Source organism: Salmo salar, chromosome ssa24 (genome assembly GCF_905237065.1).
Source record: "Salmo salar chromosome ssa24, Ssal_v3.1, whole genome shotgun sequence".
Lineage (NCBI taxonomy): Eukaryota > Metazoa > Chordata > Actinopteri > Salmoniformes > Salmonidae > Salmo > Salmo salar.
In genome coordinates this window covers 31,127,096-31,149,334 of record NC_059465.1, presented here as the reverse complement: position 1 = coordinate 31,149,334, position 22,239 = coordinate 31,127,096, and the positions used below count along the sequence as shown (strand labels likewise).

Here is a 22,239-nt window from a genome sequence, read left to right as displayed (position 1 = left end):
CCTCCACATCCAAATTGATCCTACTCCAGAGTACAGGCCTTGGTGTAAAGCTCATTCCTTCGACGATAAACGCGAATCCGACCATCACCCCTCCCTGGTGAGACAAAACCATGACTCGTCAGTGAAGAGCACTTTTTGCCAGTCCTGTCTGGTCCAGCGACGGTGGATTTGTGCCCATAGGCAACGTTGTTGCCGGTGATGTCTGAGGACCTGCCTTACAACAGGCCCACAAGCCCTCAGTCCAGCCTCTCTCAGCCTATTGCGGACAGTCTGAGCACTGATGGAAGGATTGTGCGTTCCTGGTGTAACTCGGGCAGTTGTTGTTGCCATCCTGTACCTGTCCCGCTGGTGTGATGTTCGGATGTACCGATCCTGTGCAGGTGTTGTTACACGTGGTCTTCCACTGCGAGGACGATGAGCTGTCCATCCTGTCTCTATGTAGCGCTGTCTTAGGCGTCTCACAGTACGGACATTGTAATTTATTGCCCTGGCCACATCTGCAGTCCTCATGCCTCCTTGCAGCATGCCTAAGGCACATTCACGCGGATGAGCAGAGACCTTGGGCATCTTTCTTTTGGTGTTTTTCAGAGTCAGTAGAAAGGCCTCTTTAGTGTCCTACGTTTTTATAACTGTGACCTTAATTGCCTACCGTCTGTAAGCTGTTAGTGTCTTAACAACGGTTCCACAGGTGCATGTTCATGAATTGTTGTGGCTCATTGAACAAGCATGGGAAACAGTGTTTAAACCCTTTACAATGAAGATCTGTGAAGTTATTTGGATTTTTACGAATTATCTTTGAAAGACAGGGTCCTGAAAAAGGGACGTTTCTTTTTTTGCTGAGTTTAAATGAGCGGTTGCAGATGGGTTATTAGCAATTGCGGGTGACCCGCACACCACTAGTGCACATCTATAAAATATGCATGTTGGTGTATGTTTGTCTGTTGAAAACCGCATCATTCCTTCTGTTTTTGTTTCTTTATCTGTCCAGGTTTGGTAACAAGGAGGAGTACATGTCCTTTATGAACCACTTCCTGGAGCACGAATGGACCAACATGCAGCGCTTCCTGCTGGAGATCTCCAACCCAGAGACAATCTCCAACACGGCAGGGTTCGAGGGTTACATCGACCTGGGCCGCGAGCTCTCATCCCTGCACTCTCTGCTGGCCGAGGACGTCTCTCAGCTGGATCAGGTACAAGGATTACGCCACACTACTGGGATTTACTTTCCAATGTCACACTCTCACTATGCACTACTTTCAGTGACCAAGCTACCGGATACTAGTCCTTTTCTATGGGCTTGACAAAAGTGGACATAACAATTTTATATGTGAAAATGACACATTACAAAATAATTCGTTCATAGGAATTGCATGAGACATATGCATGAGAGATATTAGTGTACATTATTATTTTGTCTCCTGCAGAGCACAGCCTCTAAGCTGGGTCCCCTGGCCCGTATACTGCGGGACGTGAACTCTGCGCTGACCAACCCATCTGGGGTCCAGGTGTCCACCCCCACAGATGGCATGGGCTCTCCTCCCCTCCCCCTCCCATTGGCAAGCTGCAGCCTCTCCACCGGCCTACCTCTTCACAAGATAGTCGTGGACAGCGAGCTCTCTGGGTAAGGGGACCACAGAATTCTAATAAGATAGTGTTATTTATGCTTCGTTTGACACACAATCTGCAGAGATCTGGAGATCTATGTGGGAGTTTACATGATCAGCATTTCAACATTTAACTTAAAGGCCCAATGCAGTCGTTTTTATATTGCTATCAAGTACATTTACATTTACATACATTTAAGTCATTTAGCAGACGCTCTTATCCAGAGCGACTTACAAATTGGTGCAAGTAATTTCTTGGTAACAATTAAGTACCTTACTGTAAAACGTTTCCATTCAAATTGGCAAAAAACTCTTTCTCAAGAAAGAATTTTGCATGAACTGTCTGGTATAGATGTCGACCGATTAATCGGAATGGCCGATTAATTAGGGCCGATTTCAAGTTTTCATAACAATCGGTAATCTGCATTTTTGGACACCGATCATGGCCGATTACATTGCACTCCACGAGGAGACTGCGTGGCAGGCTGACTACCTGTTATGCGAGTGCAGCAAAGAGCCAAGGTAAGGTGCTAGCTAGCATTAAACGTATCTTATAAAAAACAATCAATCTTAACATAATCACTAGTTAACTACACATGGTTGATGATATTACTAGTTTATCTAGCTTGTCCTGCGTTGCATATAATCGATGCGGTGCCTGTTAATTTATCATTGAATCATAGCCTACTTTGCCAAACGGGTGATTTAACAAGCGCTTTTGCGAAAAAAGCACTGTTGTTGCACCAGTGTGTACCTAACCATAAACGTCAACGCCGTTCTTAAAATCAATACACAAGTATATTTTTCTAAACCTGCATATTTAGTTAATATTGCCTGCTAACATGAATTTATTTTAACTAGGGAAATTGTGTCACTTCTCTTGCGTTCTGTGCAACAGAGTCAGGGTATATGCAGCAGTTTGGGCCGCCTGGCTCGTTGCGAACTGTGAAGACTGTTTCTTCCTAACAAAGACAGCCAACTTCGCCAAACGGGGGATGATTTAACAAAAGCGCATTTGCGAAAAAAGCACAATCGTTGCATGAATGTACCTAACCATAAACATCAATGCCTTTCTTAAAATCAATACACAGAAGTACAGTGGGGGGAAAAAAGTATTTGATCCCCTGCTGATTTTGTACGTTTGCCCACTTACAAAGAAATGATCAGTCTATAATTTTAATAGTAGGTTTATTTGAACAGTGAGAGACAGAATTTAAAAAATCCTGAAAAACGCATGTCAATAATGTTATAAAATGATTTGCATTTTAATGAGGGAAATAAGTTTTTGACCCCTCTGCAAAACATGACTTAGTACTTGGTGGCAAAACCCTTGTTGGCAATCACAGAGGTCAGACGTTTCTTGTAGTTGGCCACCAGGTTTGCACACATCTCAGGAGGGATTTTGTCCCACTCCTCTTTGCAGATCTTCTCCAAGTCATTAAGGTTTCGAGGCTGACGTTTGGCAACTCGAACCTTCAGCTCCCTCCACAGATTTTCTATGGGATTAAGGTCTGGAGACTGGCTAGGCCACTCCAGGAACTTATTGTGCTTCTTCTTGAGCCACTCCTTTGTTGCCTTGGCCGTGTGTTTTGGGTCATTGTCATGCTGGAATACCCATCCACGACCCATTTTCAATGCCCTGGCTGAGGGAAGGAGGTTCTCACCCAAGATTTGACGGTACATGGCCCCGTCCATCGTCCCTTTGATGCGGTGAAGGTGTCCTGTCCCCTTAGCAGAAAAACACCCCCAAAGCATAATGTTTCCACCTCCATGTTTGACGGTGGGGATGGTCTTCTTGGGGTCATAGGAAGCATTCCTCCTCCTCCAAACACGGCGAGTTGAGCTGATGCCAAAGAGCTCCATTTTGGTCTCATCTGACCACAACACTTTCACCCAGTTGTCCTCTGAATCATTCAGATGTTCATTGGCAAACTTCAGACGGGCATGTATATGTGCTTTCTTGAGCATGGGGACCTTGCGGGCGCTGCAGGATTTCAGTCCTTCACGGCTTAGTGTGTTACCAATTGTTTTCTTGGTGACTATGGTCCCAGCTGCCTTGAGATCATTGACAAGATCCCCCCGTGTAGTTCTGGGCTGATGCCTCACCGTTCTCATGATCATTGCAACTCCACGAGGTGAGATCTTGCATGGAGACCCAGGCCGAGGGAGAATGACAGTTCTTTTGTGTCTCTTCCATTTGCGAATAATCGCACCAACTGTTGTCACCTTCTCACCAAGCTGCTTGGCGGTGGTCTTGTAGCCCATTCCAGCCTTGTGTAGGTCTACAGTCTTGTCCCTGACATCCTTGGAGAGCTCTTTGGTCTTGGCCATGGTGGAGAGTTTGGAATCTGATTGATTGATTGCTTCTGTGGACAGGTGTCTTTTATACAGGTAACACCCTGAGATTAGGAGCACTCCCTTTAAGAGTGTGCTCCTAATCTCAGCTCGTTACCTGTATAAAAGACACCAGGGAGCCAGAAATCTTTCTGATTGAGAGGGGGTCAAATACTTATTTCCCTCATTAAAATGAAAATCAATTTATAACATTTCTGACATGCATTTTTCTGGATTTTTTTGTTGTTATTCTGTCTCTCACTGTTCAAATAAACCTACCATTAAAACTATAGACTGATCATTTCTTTGTCAGTGGGCAAACGTACAAAATCAGCAGGGGATCAAATACTTTTTTCCCTCACTGTATATATTTTTAAACCTGCATATTTAGTTAAAAGAAATTCATGTTAGCAGGCAATATTAAACTAGGGAAATTGTGTCACTTCTCTTGCGTTCATTGCACGCAGAGTCGGGTATATGCAACAGTTTGGGCCACCTGGCTCGTTGCGAACTAATTTGCCAGAATTATGACATAACATTGAAGATTGTACAATGTAACAGGAATATTTAGATATATGCCACCCGTTAGATAAAATATGGAACGGTTCCGTATTACACTGAAAGAATAAACGTTTTATTTTCCAAATGATAGTTTCCGGATTTGACCCTATTAATGATCTAAGGCTCGTATTTGTGTGTTATTAAGTTATAATTAAGTCTATGATTTGATATTTGATAGAGCAGTCTGACTGAGCGGTGGTAGGCACCAGCACGCTCGTAAGCATTCATTCAAACAGCACTTTCGTGCGTTTGCCAGCAGCTCTTCGCAATGCTTCAAGCATTGCACTGTTTATGACTTCAAGCCTATCAACTCCCGAGATTAGGCTGGTGTAACCGATGTGAAATGGCTAGCTAGTTAGCGGGGTGCGCGCTAATAGCGTTTCAAACGTCACTCGCTCTGAGACTTAGAGTAGTTGTTCTTCTTGCTCTGCAAGGGCCGCGGCTTTTGTGGAGCGATGCGTAATGATGCTTCGAGGGTGGCTGTTGTCGATGTGTTCCTGGTTCGAGCCCAGGTAGGGGCGAGGAGAGGGACGGAAGCTATACTGTTACACAGGCAATACTAAAGTGCCTATAAGAACATCCAATAGTCAAGGTATATGAAATACAAATGGTATAGAGAGAAATAGTCCTATAATTCCTACAATAACCTCAACCTAAAACTTCTTACCTGGGAATATTGAAGACTCATGTTAAAAGGAACCACCAGCTTTCATATGTTCTCATGTTCTGAGCAAGGAACTTAAACGTTAGCTTTTTTACATGGCACATATTGCACTTTGACTTTCTTCTCCAACACTTTGTTTTTGCATTATATAAACCAAATGAACATGTTTCATTATTTATTTGAGGCTAAATTGATTTGATTTATATATTAAGTTAAAATAAAAGTGTTCATTCAGTATTGTTGTAATTGTCATTATTACAATTTTGTTTTAAACGGCCGATTAATCGGTATCGGCTTTTTTTGGTCCTCCAATAATCGGTATCGGTATTGGCGTTGAAAAATCATAATCGATCAACCTTTAGTCTGGTAGTGGGAAGGGGAAAACCGAAAACTAGCTGTTATTGGCAGAGTGGTTTGGAACACTTTGTTATTAGTCTATTAACAAATTTCCCACATGGGGATGTCACAATGGATAGACAACTCCCGCCCATGATGCAAATTTTAATACTTTTACAGTGTCAGTTTCATAAGCTGTTGTACATATGTGACCGGCCGGCTCGATTCGGTCTCATGTAGCAAAATTAGAAATTGTGTTTTTTACATTAGATAAAAGCAGAGACTCAGAGCTAGGAAATGGAGGAATAATGGGAAACGTAATTCTGCTTTGAAAGTTAATAAACTTGTAACCCCACTTTTGAGAAAATGGCCCTTGAATGTTTTTGTACACCTACTGGAGAGCTCTTCTTTGTCTACACCCATTCAGCACAGTTCACACCCTCTTAAGCCTTAGTACGGTAGTGTACTAAACAACCAAAGATTTCAAGATAAAGACTGGTTTATCCTGTTACGGCTGGGGGTTCCGCTAGCGAAACGTTTCGACAACATCCGGTGAAATTGCAGAGCGTGAAATTGAAAAAAAATGATTCGAAATATTTCACTTTCATACAATCACAAGTGCAATACACCAAATTAAAGCTTAACTTCTTGTTAATCCAGCCACCGTGTCAGATTTCAAAAAGGCTTTACGGCGAAGGCAAACCATGCGATTATCTGAGGACAGCACCCCATCAAACAAACACATGACAATCATATTTCAACCCGCCATGCGCGACACAAAACTCTGAAATAACTATGTAACTCATGCCCTACCTTTGAAGAGCTTCTTCTGTTGGCACTCCAATATGTCCCATAAACATCACAAATGGTCCTTTTGTTCGATTAATTCCGTCGTTATATCTCCAAAATGTCAATTTATTTGGCGCGTTCAATTCAGAAAAACACCGGCTCCAACTCGCCTAACATGACTACAAAATATCTAATAAGTTACCTGTAAACTTTGTCCAAACATTTCAAACAACTTTCCTAATCCAACTTAAGGTATTTTAAAAAGTAAATAATCGATCAAATTTAAGACGGGATAAACTGCGTTCAATAGCGTATAAAATGAAAGTGGAGTGAGCTTCAGGTCACGCGCCCCAAACAAAACAGTCCACTTGGCTATACACCCAGAAAGGAAATGGCTACTTCTTCTTTTCTCAAAGGAAAAACATCAACCAATTTATAAAGACTGTCGACATCTAGTGGAAGCCATATGAACTGCAACCAGACGCCTCAGAAATCTAGATTCACATAGAAAACCAATTGAAAACACAGTCACCTCAACAACAAAAAAATTTCCTGGATGGTTTGTCCTCGGGGTTTCGCCTGCCAAATAAGTTCTGTTATACTCACATACATAATCTTAACAGTTTTAGAAGCTTTAGAGTGTTTATCCAAATCTACCAATTATATGTATATCCTAGCTTCTGGGCCTGAGTAGCAGGCAGTTTACTTTGGGCACGCTTTTCATCCGGACGTGAAAATACCGCCCCCTAGCCCGAAGAGGTTAACGTTAGCTAATTTATGGTTGTGATTGTGACATGTAGCTAGCTCATAATGTTATTACCATAATGTTACTACCCTGCATGAATATACAGGTAGCTAAAGCTAACCAACTAGGTTCAATGTTAGCTAGCTAGCTAACATCAGGCTCTAACTAGCAATGCAAATGGCTCTGAGATACGAATAATATTAGCTAGCTAGCGAGCTAACGTTAGCTATCTAGCTAACAGTACACTTTAACTTGCAATGAAAATTACTTTCTGAAAAAATTAGAAACGTCTAATATCTGAAAATGTAGCTAGCTAGACTCTCTTACCCATATACATGCTTCTCCCGCTCTTTCTCGGATGCCATGGTTGCACTTAGTATTGAGGATGTAACCTGGAGACAGGTGTTTTTTGCAGTTCTTAATGATATCTTTCAAAAAGCCGCATTAGAAAAGATTACCGCCACACACTGAGCAGCTCATGTTATAGACCAGTGGTGGGCAACTCCAGTCCCCGAGCACCTGATTGGTGTCACACTTTTTCTCCATCCCTAGCAAACACAGCTGATTTATCAAATTGCATTCTAAACTGAAGATCATGATTAGGTGATTATTGGAGTCAGGTGTGTTAGCTGGGGCAAAACTGTGACACCAATCAGGCCCTCGAGGACTGGAATTGCCCACCCTTGTTATAGACAGACGCGTGCTACATGGCAGACCAATCCGAACTAATCTCTCATGTCCAGCCTATCCATTATCTCAGCCAATCATGGCTAGTGGGAAGGTTCCTGTCTGGCACAGCGGTCTAAGGCACTGCATCTCAGTGCTAGAGGCGTCACTACAGACCCTGGTTCGATTCCAGGCTGTATCACAACCGGCCGGGATTGGAAGTCCCATAGGGCGGCGCACAATTGGCCCAGCATCGTCCGGGTTTGGCCGGGGTAGGCCGTCATTGTAAATAAGAATTTGTTCTTAACTGACTTGCCTAGTTAAATAAAGGTTAACCTGTCTGGGCCAGTGGGACGCTTGCGTCCCACCCTAATCAACAGCCAGTGGAATCGCGTCGCGCTAAATGCAAAACCTCATAAATGCTATAACTTATATTTCTCAAACATATGACTATTTTACACCGTTTTATAGATACACCTCTCCTGAATCGAACCACGTTGTCCGATTTCAAAAAGGCTTTACAGCAAAAGCAAAACATTAGATTGTCAGCAGAGTACCCAGCCAGAAATAATCACACAGCCATTTTCAAAGCAACTAGCATGCATCACAAATACCCAAAACACAGCTAAATGCAGCACTAACCTTTGACAACCTTCATCAGATGACACTCCTAGGACATCATGTTACACAACACATGCATTTTTTGTTCGATAAAGTTCATATTTATGTATAAAAACAGCATTTTACATCGGCGCATGACGTTCAGAAAATCTTTTCCCTCAAATGCTTCCGATGATCAGCGCTACAATTTACAAAATTACTATTCGAAAACATTGTTAAAATGTAATATTGTCATTCAAAGACTTATAGATTAACATGTCTTGAATGCCATCTCTTTGCCAGATTTAAAAATAACTTTACTGGGAAATCACACTTTGCAATAAACGACGTGGTATGCCCAGAAAAGAAGTCTATGTTGGAGCCATCTTGGAACGATCAACCATCAAAAATACTATTGTAAATAATCCCTTACCTTTGATTATCTTTATCAGAAGGCACTTCTAGGAATCCCAGGTCCATAACAAATGTAGTTTTGTTCAAAAAAGTGAATAATTTATGTCCGAATAGTGTTAGCGCGCTCCGAAGGCTAGTAAAAATGTACCGTGTGCGTCTGACTTGTCGTCAGGAATGAGCAAAAAAATATATATTTAAGTTCGTTCAAACATGTCAAACGTTGTATAACATAAATCTTTAGGGGCTTTTTCAACCAGGGCTTCAATAATATTCCATTGGGACGGTTGCATTGTCTTTCAAAACGTTTCGAAAGGGAGAGTACCCATGGGCGCCGACGTCACAATGGTAATGGCCCATCCCCTGTGACCAAGGTAAACATCCTCTCTTTCAGTCAATTTTGATGGTAGGAGGCTCAAACCACTTTGTAAAGACTGGGGACATCTAGTGGAAGCCATAGGAAGTGCTAAATGAATCGCAAGCCCCTGTGTGTTTCAATGGCAAATGTTTGAAGTGATATCCACACATCAGATTTCAGTTTCCTGTCAGGATTTGTCTCAGGGTTTTGACTGCCATATGAGTTCTGTTATACTCACAGACACCATTCAAACAGTTTTAGAAACTTTAGGGTGTTTTCTATCCAAATCAAACAATTATATGCATATTCTAGTTACTGGGCAGGAGTAGTAACCAGATTAAATCGGGTACGTTTTAAATACTGCCCCCTAGCCCTAACAGGTTAAATAAAAAATTTACTGACTAGGCTCGTAATTTAACAATTGTATGCATATTTACAGATGGCACAGATGGTGTTATTAAGGTACATGAAAGTTCACGTTTTCAAATGTTTACGTTCAAATGCCTCTCCTGTGAAGTAGTGGTGCGCGACATATGCCTAGCTTCCTGAAATGAGTCACATATGATATAAAACACTAGAAAACAGAATTTTGACTGCACTGGGCCTTTTAAGAGATGTTGATTTTACAATTCATACGATTTTTTTAACAGTACTTTGAAAACCACAAGGATATTATCTTTACAGTGTCTCTGGTCTAAAACAACATTTCTCTCATTTGATGCCGTTGTCTTGGTGCAGGTTAGTGGATTTTACGAGGCTGCCGTCGCCAACCCCAGAGAACAAGGATATATTCTTTGTGACGAGGAACTCTGGCATCCAGCAGTCTCCAGCCAGAAGCTCCAGCTACTCGGAGGCCAACGAGGCGGAGGTGCAGCTCCCCAACAGCAGCAAGAGTCTGTCCATGGTGGACCTGCAGGACAGCCGCAGCCTGGAGAGTACCCCTGGCCCCGGCCCTGGCTCCCCCAGCGACATGCTCTTCAACGACAGCCAGTCCCCCGTCACCCCTGGGCCTGGGGGTTGGGCCGCCCGCACCCCGCAGGGCATCGTCCCCACCCCTGGCCCCGGGCCCACTCTAAGGAGGACGGGCCAGACACCCACCACCCCCAGCACAGAAAGCAGCACCCCAGGGAGGCCCACCCAGCTCCTGGCCCCCCTCTCCTTCCAGAACCCTGTTTACCAGATGGCCACGGGGATGACCATGAGCGTGTCCCCGCGGGGTCCCCTGGCCGACTCGGGCTCCGATGGCCACAGCTCCGTCAGCTCTCAGGGCAACAACACAGAGGACACCCCCAAGCATCCGGGGGTCTTCCTCACCCAGGGGGTGGCGGTCGGTAGTGGAGGAGGCAGCAGCAGTGAGTTCACCCGCCGCCAGCTATCCCTCGGGGATCACCAGCCCAACGTGCCGCGGCAGAACAGCGCCGGCCCCCAGCGCAGGATAGACCAGCCCCCTCCGCCCGTCACCAGGGGCAGGACACCGCCCAACATGCTCCAGACAGCCTACCCCGGGCCGCGGCCCTCCAGTGGCAGCATGATGTCATCATCCCCGACTGGGGGCCCAGTGGCGGCAACCGTCTGAGACAGCAGTCGTCCTCGTCTAAAGGGGACAGTCCTGAGACCAAGCAGCGCACCATGCACAAAGTGAGTAGAGCGCGTAACATCGGGGGGGGTCTCACTGTGGGTGGTGGAGCATTCAGTTCTTGACACAAACCGGCACCTACTACCATACCCTGTTCAAAGGCACTTCAATATTTTGTCTTGCCAATTCACCTTCTGAATGGCACACGTACACAATCCATGTCACAATTGTCTCAAGGTTTAAAAATCCTTCTTTGACATGTATGTTCATGTCATTGTCAGTCAAAAATCATTCAAATTTAGTAGAATAACAATGTTACAATGCAAGCTCCCTTGCACTGCTTCGCAACACCTTTTGCTTAGTAGTTTAGGTGGTCTGGCCCTCATATTCCCATAATTTGCTTCTGCAGCCAGTTTTGTCAACAAGGAGCGGGAGTGGAGGTATTTATTTATTTAACCATGTGTGTATCAATCTTTTTTTATTATTTTTATGAACCTTTATTTAACTAGGCAAGTCAGTTAAGAACAAATTCTTATTTACAATGACGGCCCTGAGGACACTGGGCCAGTTGTGCGCCGCCCTATGGGACTCCCAATCACGGCCTGGATTCGAACCAGGGACTACCTCTTGTGCCGCCTCTTGCACTGAGATGCAGTGTCTTTCACCGCTTCGTCCGTGTGTGTGTTAACTATTTAACTGTACTAGAATGCTTAAAAGGCATTCTAGTGCATAATATCGGTTATCAGTATCAGGTTTTTTAGGGGGGCCAAGGAAAATATCAGATATCAGTGTCAACCAAAAATGTCATATCGGTGCATCACTAGCAACAACACATCTGCCAAGCTGATCCTCAACACGGGGGCCCTTCAGGGGTGCGTGCTTAGTCCCCTCCTGTACTCCCTGTTCACCCATGACTGCGTGGCCTTGCACGACTCCAACACCAAGTTTGCCGATGACACAAGTAGAGGTCGACCGATTTATGATTTTTCAACGCCGATACCGATAAATCTGCCGTTTTTTTTTTTGTTGTAATAATGACAATTATTTTAACTTAATATAATACATCGATAAAATCAATTTAGCCTCAAATAAATAATGAAACATGTTCAATTTGGTTTAAATAATGCAAAAACAAATTGTTGGAGAAGAAAGTAAAAGTGCAATATGTGCCATGTAAAAAAGCTAACGTTTAAGTTCCTTGCTCAGAACATGAGAACATATGAAAGCTGGTGGTTCCTTTTAACATGAGTCTTCAATATTCCCAGGTAAGAAGTTTTCGGTTGAGGTTATTGTAGGAATTATAGGACTATTTCTCTCTATACCATTTGTATTTCATATACCTTTGACTATTGGATGTTCTTATAGGCACTTTAGTATTGCCAGTGTAACAGTATAGCTTCCGTCCCTCTCCTCACTCCTACCTGGGCTCGAACCAGAAACACAACGACAACAGCCACCCTCGAAGCAGCGTTACCCATGTAGAGCAAGGGAAACAACTACTCCAAGTCTCAGAGCGAGTGACGTTTGAAACGCTATTAGCGCGCACCCGCTAACTAGCTAGCCATTTCACATCGGTTACACCAGCCTAATCTTGGGAGTTGACAGGCTTGAAGTCATAAACAGCACAATGCTTGAAGAATTGCGATGGGCTGCTGGCAAAACGCACGAACGTGCTGTTTTGAATGAATGCTTACGAGCCTGCTGGTGCCTACCATCGCTCAGTCAGACTGCTCTATCAAATCATAGACTTAATTATAACATAATAAACACACAGAAATACGAGCCTTAGGTCATTAATATGGTCGAATCCGGAAACTATCATCTCGAAAACAAAACGTTTTTCCTGTCGGTGAAATACGGAACCGTTCTGTATTTTATCTAACGGGTGGCATCCCTAAGTCTAAATATTCCTGTTACATTGCACAACCTTCAATGTTATGTCATAATTACGTAAAATTCTGGCAAATTAGTTCGCAACGAGCCAGGCGGCCCAAACTGCTGCATATACCCTGACTCTGTTGCAGAGGTGACACATTTTCCCTAGTTAAAAGAAATTCATGTTAGCAGGCAATATTAACTAAATATGCAGGTTTAAAAATATATACTTGTGTATTGATTTTAAGAAAGGCATTGATGTTTATGGTTGGAGCAACGTGTACCTAAGCGATTATATGCAACGCAGGACAGGCTAGATAAACTAGTAATATCATCAACCATGTGTAGTTAACTAGTGATTACGATTGATTTATTGTTTTTTATAAGATAAGTTTAATGCTAGCTAGCAACTTACCTTGGCTTCTTACTGCATTTGCGTAACAGGCAGGCTCCTCATGGAGTGCAATGTAAAGCAGGTGGTTTGAGTGTTGGTACTAGTTAACCGTAAGGTTGCATATTGAATCCCCAAGCTGACAAGGTAAAAATCTGTCGTTCTGCCCCTGAACAAGGCAGTTAACCCACCGTTCCTAGGCCGTCATTGAAAATAAGATTGTGTTCTTAACTGACTTGCCTAGCTAATTAAAGGTCTAAATCGGCGTCCAAAAATACCAATTTCCGATTGTTATGAAAACTTGAAATCGGCCCTAATTAATGGTGGTACCAGGACAACAACCTCTCCCTCAAAGTGAGTAAGATAAAGGAGCTGATCATGGACTACAGGAAAAGGAGGGCCGATTACACCCCCATTGACATTAACGGTGCTGTAGTGGAGCAGGTCGAGAACTTCAAGTTCCTTGGTGTCCACATCACGATCAAACTATCATCTTCTAAACACACCAAGACAGTCGTGAAGAGGGCATGACAACGCCTACTTCCCCTCAGGAGACTGAAAAGATTTGTCATGGGTCCTCAGATCCGCAAAAAGTTCTACAGCTGCACCATCGAGAGCATCCTGATTGGTTCCATCACCGCTTGGTATGGCAGCTGCTTGCCATCTGAGTTTAGTGCGTCCGGCCCACTACATCACTGGGGCCAAGCTTCCTGCCATCCAGGCCTCTATACCAGGCGGTGTCAGAAGAAGGCCCTAAAAATTGTCAAAGTCTCCAGCCACCCAAGTCATAGACTGTTCTCTCTGCTATCGCACGGCAAGCGGTACCGGAGCGCCAAGTCTAGGACCAAAAGGCTCCTTAACGGCCCTTAACAGCTTCTACCCACATGCCAAAAGACTGCTAAACAGTTAATCAAATCGCTACCCGGACTATTTGCGTTGACCCCCTTTTTTACACTGCTGCAGCATAGTCACTTTACCCCTACCTACATGTACAAACTACCTCAATTACCTCGGCTAACCTGTACCCTCTATATATCCTCGTTATTGTAACTTTATTTTTTTTTACTTTAGTTTATTTTATTTTGATTTTACTTTTTTTAACTCTTCATTGTTGGTTAAGGGCTTGTCAGTATGCATTTCACAATAAGGTCTAACCTGTTGTATTCGACGCATTTGACAAATACAATTTGATTAACTAGGAAGGCTGGTTTGAAGAGCCATGCTGTCTGCATTTTCTCTCTTCTTGCTTGATTTTCAAAAGTGACTGTGTCACTTGTGCTGTGTGGAATGCATTTAAAAATAATAATAATATTAATTTTATTTCACCTTTATTTAACCATGTAGGCTAGTTGAGAACAAGTTGTCATTTACAACTGTGACCTGGCCAAGATAAAGCAAAGCAGTGCGACACAAACAACAACAGAGTTACATATGGAATAAACAAGCGTACAGTCAATAACACAATAGAGAAAAAAAAGTCTATATACAGTGTGTGCAAATGGCGTGAGGAGGTAAGGCAATAAATAGGCCATAGTAGCTGAGTAATTACAATTTAGCAGATTAACACAGGAGTGATAGATGAGCAGATTATGTGCAAGTAGAAATACTGGTGTGCAAAAGAGCAGAAAAGTAAATAAAAACAATATGGGGATGAGGTAGGTAGATTGGGTGGGTTATTTACAGATGGGCTATTTCCAGCTGCAGCGATCAGCTGCTCAGATAGCTAATGTTTAAAGTTAGTGAGGGAAATATAAGTCTCCAGCTTCAGCGATTTTTGCAAATCGTTCCAGTCATTGGCAGCAGAGAACTGGAAGGAAAGGCGACCAAAGGAGGTGTTGGCTTTGGGGATGACCAGTGAGATATACCTGCTGGAGCGCGTGCTACGGGTGTGTTTTGTTTGCTGAGTAGCGTATTGGAAGCTATTTTGTAAATTACATCGCCGAAGTCAAGTATCGGTAGGATAGTCAGTTTGACGAGGGTATGTTTGGTGGCGTGAGTAAAGGAGGCATTGTTGCGAAATAGGAAGTCGATTCTAGATTTAATTTTGGGTTGGAGATGTATAATATGAATCTGGAAAGAGAGTTTACAGTCTAGCCAGACACCTAGGTATTTGTAGTTGTCCACATATTCTAAGTCAGAACCGTCCAGAGTAGTGATGCTAGACGGGCGGGTGCGGGCAGCGAACGGTTGAAGAGCATGCATTTGGTTTTACTAGCATTTAAGAGCAGTTGGAGGCCACGGAAGGAGTGTTGTATGGCATTGAAGCTCGTTTGGAGGTTAGTTAACACAGTGTCCAAAGAAGGGCCATATGTATACAGAATGGTGTCGTCTGCGTAGAGGTGGATCAATGAATCACCCGCAGCAAGAGCGACATCGTTGATATATACAGAGAAAAGAACCGGCCCGAGAATTGAACTCTACCCATAGAGACTGCCAGAGGTCCGGACAACAAGCCCTCCGATTTGACACATTGAACTCTGTCTGAGAAGTAGTTGGTGAACCAGGCGATGCAGTCATTTGAGAAACCAAGGCTGTTGAGTCTGTCGATAAGAATACGGTGATTGACAGAGTCGAAAGCCTTGGCCAGGTCGATGAAGATGGGTGCACAGTACTGTCTTTTATCGATGGCGGTTATGATATCGTTTAGTACCTTGAGCGTGGCTGAGGTGCACCCGTGACCAGCTCGGAAATCGGATTGCGCAGCGGAGAAGGTACGGTGGGATTCAAAATGGTCAGTGATCTGTTTGTTAACTTGGTTTTCGAAGACTTTAGAAAGGCAGGGCAGGATGGATATAGGTCTGTAACAGTTTGGGTCTAGTGTCACCCCCTTTGAAGAGGGGGATGACCGAGGCAGCTTTCCAATGCATGCGCAAGTGCAACCTGGCTAGCTACTTTCCCCTTGAGAAGATTCAGACAGATTACTAGACAGACTCGATCCTCCCAATCCGTATATGACATGAGACACATTTGACAGAAGTATTGAAAGTAACAAAAATTGGAGTACCCAACCGTTTTTTATGTTCTAGTATCGAAAAAGTACAGAATTTTTGGTATACCGTGCAACACTAGATTTGATAAGCTCTTAATGTCTATCTGGCAGAGTTTGGATTGCATGTACTAGGTGTTGCAGGTAGGAAATTAGATTCTGATGAGGAATAACTCTCCATAACCAATGGCTGAACTCCAGAATAATAATACACAGAGCCAAGTCCATTAGTGTTGCTAGCCTTACTTCATCTGTGGCCTAGAGGGATGAGCCAGGCGGGATATGACCTCGGTGGTGGTCTCCAGCTCACAGTCACTGTGGTTGGTGAAGAGAGTATGGATTTAATGCCCAATTGGCCTCAATAAGCATTAATAACACTCAGCCTCACTAAGCCAATAGCAAATCACCCAGGGCAGTGAGTCCAGAGGCGGTAACCTACAGGCCTCAGTGCTGAAGCCTGCGAACGGTGTTGACAGGCAGAATTAATTGTGTGACTGTGGACATTGGAGTGGTTATTAAATGCCTGTTCCACTCAACTAAATCAGTTTTGTCCGTGGTCTGAAAAAACCCTCATTGTTAACAGATGGAGAATTTACCAGCTAAACACAACTGCACCCCTCCCCTTGGTAATATTTGGGATCAAAACAAGTTTCACACTGTATTTGGGACTCTCTCTCCGTGGGTTTGTGGTGGTCGCCAGGTCCCAGCCAGAGTAGGAGGAGTGTGTGGTGGTCGCCAGGTCCCAGCCAGAGTAGGAGGAGTGTGTGGTGGTCACCAGGTCCCAGCCAGAGTAGGAGGAGTGTGTGGTGGTTGCCAGGTCCCAGCCAGAGTAGGAGGAGTGTGTGGTGGTCGCCAGGTCCCAGCCAGAGTAGGAGGAGTGTGTGGTGGTCGCCAGGTCCCAGCCAGAGTAGGAGGAGTGTGTGGTGGTCGCCAGGTCCCAGCCAGAGTAGGAGGAGTGTGTGGTGGTCGCCAGGTCCCAGCCAGAGTAGGAGGAGTGTGTGGTGGTCGCCAGGTCCCAGCCAGAGTAGGAGGAGTGTGTGGTGGTTGCCAGGTCCCAGCCAGAGTAGGAGGAGTGTGTGGTGGTTGCCAGGTCCCAGCCAGAGTAGGAGGAGTGTGTGGTGGTTGCCAGGTCCTAGCCAGAGTAGGAGGAGTGTGTGGTGGTTGCCAGGTCCCAGCCAGAGTAGGAGTTTTTAGAGAACACACCAGGGGGCAGGTGAAAAGACGGGTTAACATATAGACCAACTGAACCATTTTGCTATTAAACAAATCAATTCCATAATTTATTAAAATCTTCTTTATCAAGGTTTTAGAGACTTGATTCCACGTTCTCGTGATTCCTTAAAAACATTAAAATAGACATTTCCAGATGGTTAATTCACCAATGCAAAAACAACCACCCCTGTGTCTTCCCCTTGCTTCACATGTGTTCCTCTGATCCCCCGAGCTGAATACACTGGCTCAGCTCTACTCCTCAGTAGACACTGGCTTCCCATTGAAGGGCATGAGTACACGAATGGATGTCAAAGCTTGATCTTTATCCATTTAAAAAAAAAAATGCTTTGACTCTAGTGTTCCATTTGTATATTTGCAGGGCACTACAAAAAAGAAACCAAGCATCACACTGTTCTTTTCCCCACATGCCCTTTCCCCTCCGTGTTACATTCACTCAATTCCAACCCCTCCCTCCACACGTGCTCAGTGCACACAAGCTCCTGTAAGGCCTACAGAAATAAATGTCTATAAAAAAATATCTAACTGATGGGATACACACACTACATTCCTTTCCAAATGATGACAGTTTTATCACAAATTCAAAATGGACTGGTTGATTGAAGTAGGAAAATGTGTTCCAACAACGAGCTGCAGTTTTTTGAATAATTGCGTCCTGTCTATTTTCCGCTTAAGCTACTTTGTGAACTGCTAGTGCCATTTAGAATTAGTTAGCCTGGGCTATAATCTCCCTAAACATAGACAGGTACCACTCTGACAATATGCAAAAACATTAGTTTGACTAAGACAAAGAGAGTATTTTCATCAGAAACATCAAGCATATGCCTACTCACCAAACAAATGTCATTGCCTTAATTCATCACTATGCAGTGTTCAATGTGGAATGTTCATCCATTTAGAAAATTCTAAAGAACAGGCAGAATAAATCATAACATCATGTTTTTTTTACTATAAAATAGGCGTCTTGACTGTGATAAGGGCTCAGGAAATAAGAGCGTTTTGTCTGTTAAATTAACAAAACAAGGCTATGCCATTACACAGCCATAGAGTTCTACAAGCAGGTTACTGCCTTTTTGAAGATTGTGTTTCACGATATAATATAATAACCAGTTGATATTACGGTTTCAATAAATTCATCTTACATGGCACTTGCTTTTTTATTGAGGCAATTTAGCAATTAGGATTTATCTGTAATGGTTATGATAAATAAGGCATTGTTGTGATCTGTTGGCATACTGTATAGATAAATGCGCGGGCCCAGTGCGGGCCTTGTGTTCTAAAATTCAAAAGGCACTCGCACATCTGAGCAATCTTGTTGCAGGTGCATGGCAACAGTTGAAACAGGATGAAGGAAAAAAGGAAACCGCACACTGTTCTTGATAGTATTACTGATATTTAATAAGCTTACGTATCGGCCTAACGGCCTTCGTCAGAGCTTTTGTCAATTTTCTGAAAACAGCACCTCTATGTAGACCTAGCCCCACCCACATCTGTTCCACCTATGGAAAGGGGTTGGAGGCAAAGGAAAAATAAATAAGTGCTACCAAACATAATAATATGGATTTCACAAATATTACAAAAGTGTATAAATAAGACACATTGAATACGTCCATAAAACCACAATGAGGACATAGCAAGTTTTCATTAATTATTGAGTACGTCATACGAAAAACATCAGAGTAATCTTAAATAGGGACATATTTCAAATTCACAACATACATAGGCATTTCATCATTAAGTCCTTTAGGAAATAATGTCTGGAGGGTGAAAATCCCAAAACATTCTCTTTTGCTCAGAGTATTATTAATATCACCTCCCCTGTCTGATATCTTGACTTTCTCTATGCCACAAAATCTAAAGGTAGAAATGTCATGCTTTGTGTTCTAAAAATATACTCATTTTGAGTGCTCAAAATGTTTTATATGCGAGTACTTGAACAGCCAAAACATGTCAAATGGCCATCCCTATCCTATTGTAGCTTGTGATTTTCATCATGCAACATTTATTTACCCTGCCTCACTTCTTCTAACAATTACTTACCAGAAGGCTTGTGCGTGTTGTGTGTGTGTTCCACCAGGCGTCCTCCCCTGTGAACCCCAATGCCCTGGACCGTACTGCTGCCTGGCTGTTGAATATGAATGTGCAGTATTTAGACCATGAGGGAGTTGACCCAGATACCAAGCACAGGGAAGACCTCAGAAACAAAGAGGAGCTCACCCAGACTGAAAAGGTAATGTCTAGCATCTTGTAAAACCTAACATCTGCTACAACGCAACATCGCAATAATATTCAGCACAGCTACTGCACTTCTTTAGAGGAGTAGCATAAAGTCAGAACATATTCATGGTTATTAACATGAGCTATCAATACGTGATTCTGAGGTTGTTATTAATGAAGTGAAAGTGTTGCGGAGCCAAAAGCAAAAACCGGACTGAGGCACTGTATCTCTCTCTACTAGCAGGTCTTCCATGATTGGAATGCATGTGGATATTAAAGGGTTATTTGCTGCTTAACTTCTATGGGCTAGGTGGGGCGTTTGCGTCCCACCCTAGTCAACAGTCAGTGGAATCGCGTGGCGCGAAATACAAATACCTCAAAAATGCTATAACTTCAATTTCTCAAACATATGACTATTTTACACCATTTTAAAGACAAGACTCGTTAATCTAACCACATTGTCCGATTTCAAAAAGGCTTTACAGTGAAAGCAAAACATTAGATTATGTCAGGAGAGTACCCTGCCAAAAATAATCACACAGCCATTTTCAAAGCAAGCATATATGTCACAAAAACCCAAACCACAGCTAAATGCAGCACTAACCTTTTGATGATCTTCATCAGATGACACTCCTAGGACATTATGTTATACAATACATGCATGTTTTGTTCAATCAAGTTCATATTTATATCAAAAAACAGCTTTTTACATTAGCATGTGATGTTCAGAACTAGCATACCCACCGAAAACTTCCGGTGAATTGACTAAATTACTCATGATAAACGTTGACAAAATACATAACAATTATTTTAAGAATTATAGATACAGAACTCCTTAATGCAAACGTTATGTCCGATTTTAAAATAGCTTTTCGGCGAAAGCACATTTTGCAATATTCTGAGTACATAGCTCGGCCATCACAGGCTAGCTAATTTGACACCCACCAAATTTGGGGCTCACTAAACTCAGAATTACTATTAGAAAAATTGGATTACCTTTGCTGTTCTTCGTCAGAATGCACTCCCAGGACTTCAACTTCAACAACAAATGTTGTTTTGGTTCCAAATAATCCATAGTTATATCCAAATACCTCCGTTTTGTTTGTGCGTTCAGGTCACTATCCGAAGGGTAACGCGCGAGCGCATTTCGTGACAAAAAAATTCAAAATATGCCATTACCGTACTTAGAAGCATGTCAAACGCTGTTTAAAATAAATTTTTATGCTATTTTTCTTGTAAAATAGCGATGATATTCCAACCGGGCAACGTTGTATTCATTCAAAGGCTGAAAGAAAAAAAATGAAGTCTCTTGAATGCGCATCTCAGTCTCACTGTCCCCAGGCTGACCACTTACAAACTCTGCTGCTGTTCTTTGCCCAGAGACAGCAGACACCCCATTCCACTTTCTGGCGGCTTTAGAGAGCCAATGGAAGCCTTAGAAAGTGTCACGTTACAGCACAGATGCTGTATTTTCGATAGAGATGCAACAGAAGGACAACAAATTGTCAGAGAGGGCACTTCCTGTATGGAATCTTCTCAGGTTTTGGCCTGCCAAATGAGTTCTGTTATACTCAGACACCATTCAAACAGTTTTAGAAACTTTAGAGTGTTTTCTATCCAAATCTACAAATTATATGCATATACTCGTTTCTGAGCAAGAGTAGTAACCAGTTTAAATCGGGTCCGTTTTTTATCCGGCCGTGAAAATACTGCCCCCTAGCCCCAACAGGTTAACTTTTAGCGCTGATCCCGTAACCGGGATCAACATCCAGCCAAAAATCAGAGCGCCATATTCATAACCAAATCTAATAATTTCTGTTTCTCAAACATATGACTATTTTACACCGTTTTATAGATACACTTCTCCTGAATCGAACCACGTTGTCCGATTTCAAAAAGGCTTTACAGCGAAAGCAAAACATTACATTATGTTAGGAGGGTACATCGTCAAAATAGCCACTCCGCCATTTTCCGACCAACCACATGCATCACAAATAACCAAAACACAGCTAAATGAAGCACTAACCTTTGACGATCTTCATCTGATGACACTCCTAGGACATCATGTTACACAATACATGCATTCTTTTGTTCGATAAAGTTCCTATTTGTATATAAAAACAGCATTTTACATCGGCGCGTGATGTTCAGAAAATCTTTTCCCTCAAATGCATCCGGTGAATCAGCGCTACAATTTACTAAATTACTATTCGAAAACATTTTAAAAATGTAATATTGTCATTCAAAGAATTATAGATTAACATCTCGTGAATGCAACCGCATTGCCAGATTTAAAAATAACTTTACTGGGAAATCACACTTTGCAATAAACGAGGTGCTATGCTAAGAAAAATAGGCTAGGCGATACATGTTAGCGCCATCTTGGAACCATCTAAAATCAAATATACTATTGTAAATATTCCCTTACCTTTGATTATCTTCATCAGAAGGCACTTCCAGGAATCCCAGGTCCACAACAAATGTAGTTTTGTTCGAAAAAGTTAATAATTTATGTCCCAATAGCTCCTTCTTGTTAGCGCGTTCCGAAGGCTACTCAAAATGTACTGAAGCCCACGGGACTTGTCGTCACGAATGTGCAAAAAAAAAATATTTAAGTTCGTTCAAACGTTGTATAACATAAATCTTTAGAGCCTTTTTCAACCAGAGCTTCAATAATATTCAAGGGGGACGATTGCATTGTCTTACTAAACGTTTCGGAAGATGAGGCTACCCATGGGCGCCCGCGTCATAGTAGTAATGGCCCTCCCTCTATGACCAACTTTCCAAGCCTCTCTTTCGGTCAGTTTTTACCATAGAAGACTCAAACCACTTTGTAAAGACTGTTGACATCTAGTGGAAGCCTTAGGAAGTGCTCAATGAATCCTAACTCACGGTG

The 22,239-nt window shown here is 42.8% G+C and overlaps 1 protein-coding gene across 1 annotated transcript in view; it reads left to right on the top strand.

The window, feature by feature from the left end:
- Positions 1–22,239, top strand: part of dab2ipa (DAB2 interacting protein a) — a 130,161-nt gene that overhangs the window by 104,044 nt on the left and 3,878 nt on the right. The window contains 6 exon segments of the mRNA XM_045706961.1: positions 989–1,190; positions 1,425–1,621; positions 9,807–10,606; positions 10,609–10,706; positions 12,993–12,995; positions 19,204–19,356. Of these exon segments, the coding sequence (XP_045562917.1) occupies positions 989–1,190; positions 1,425–1,621; positions 9,807–10,606; positions 10,609–10,706; positions 12,993–12,995; positions 19,204–19,356 (1,453 nt within the window).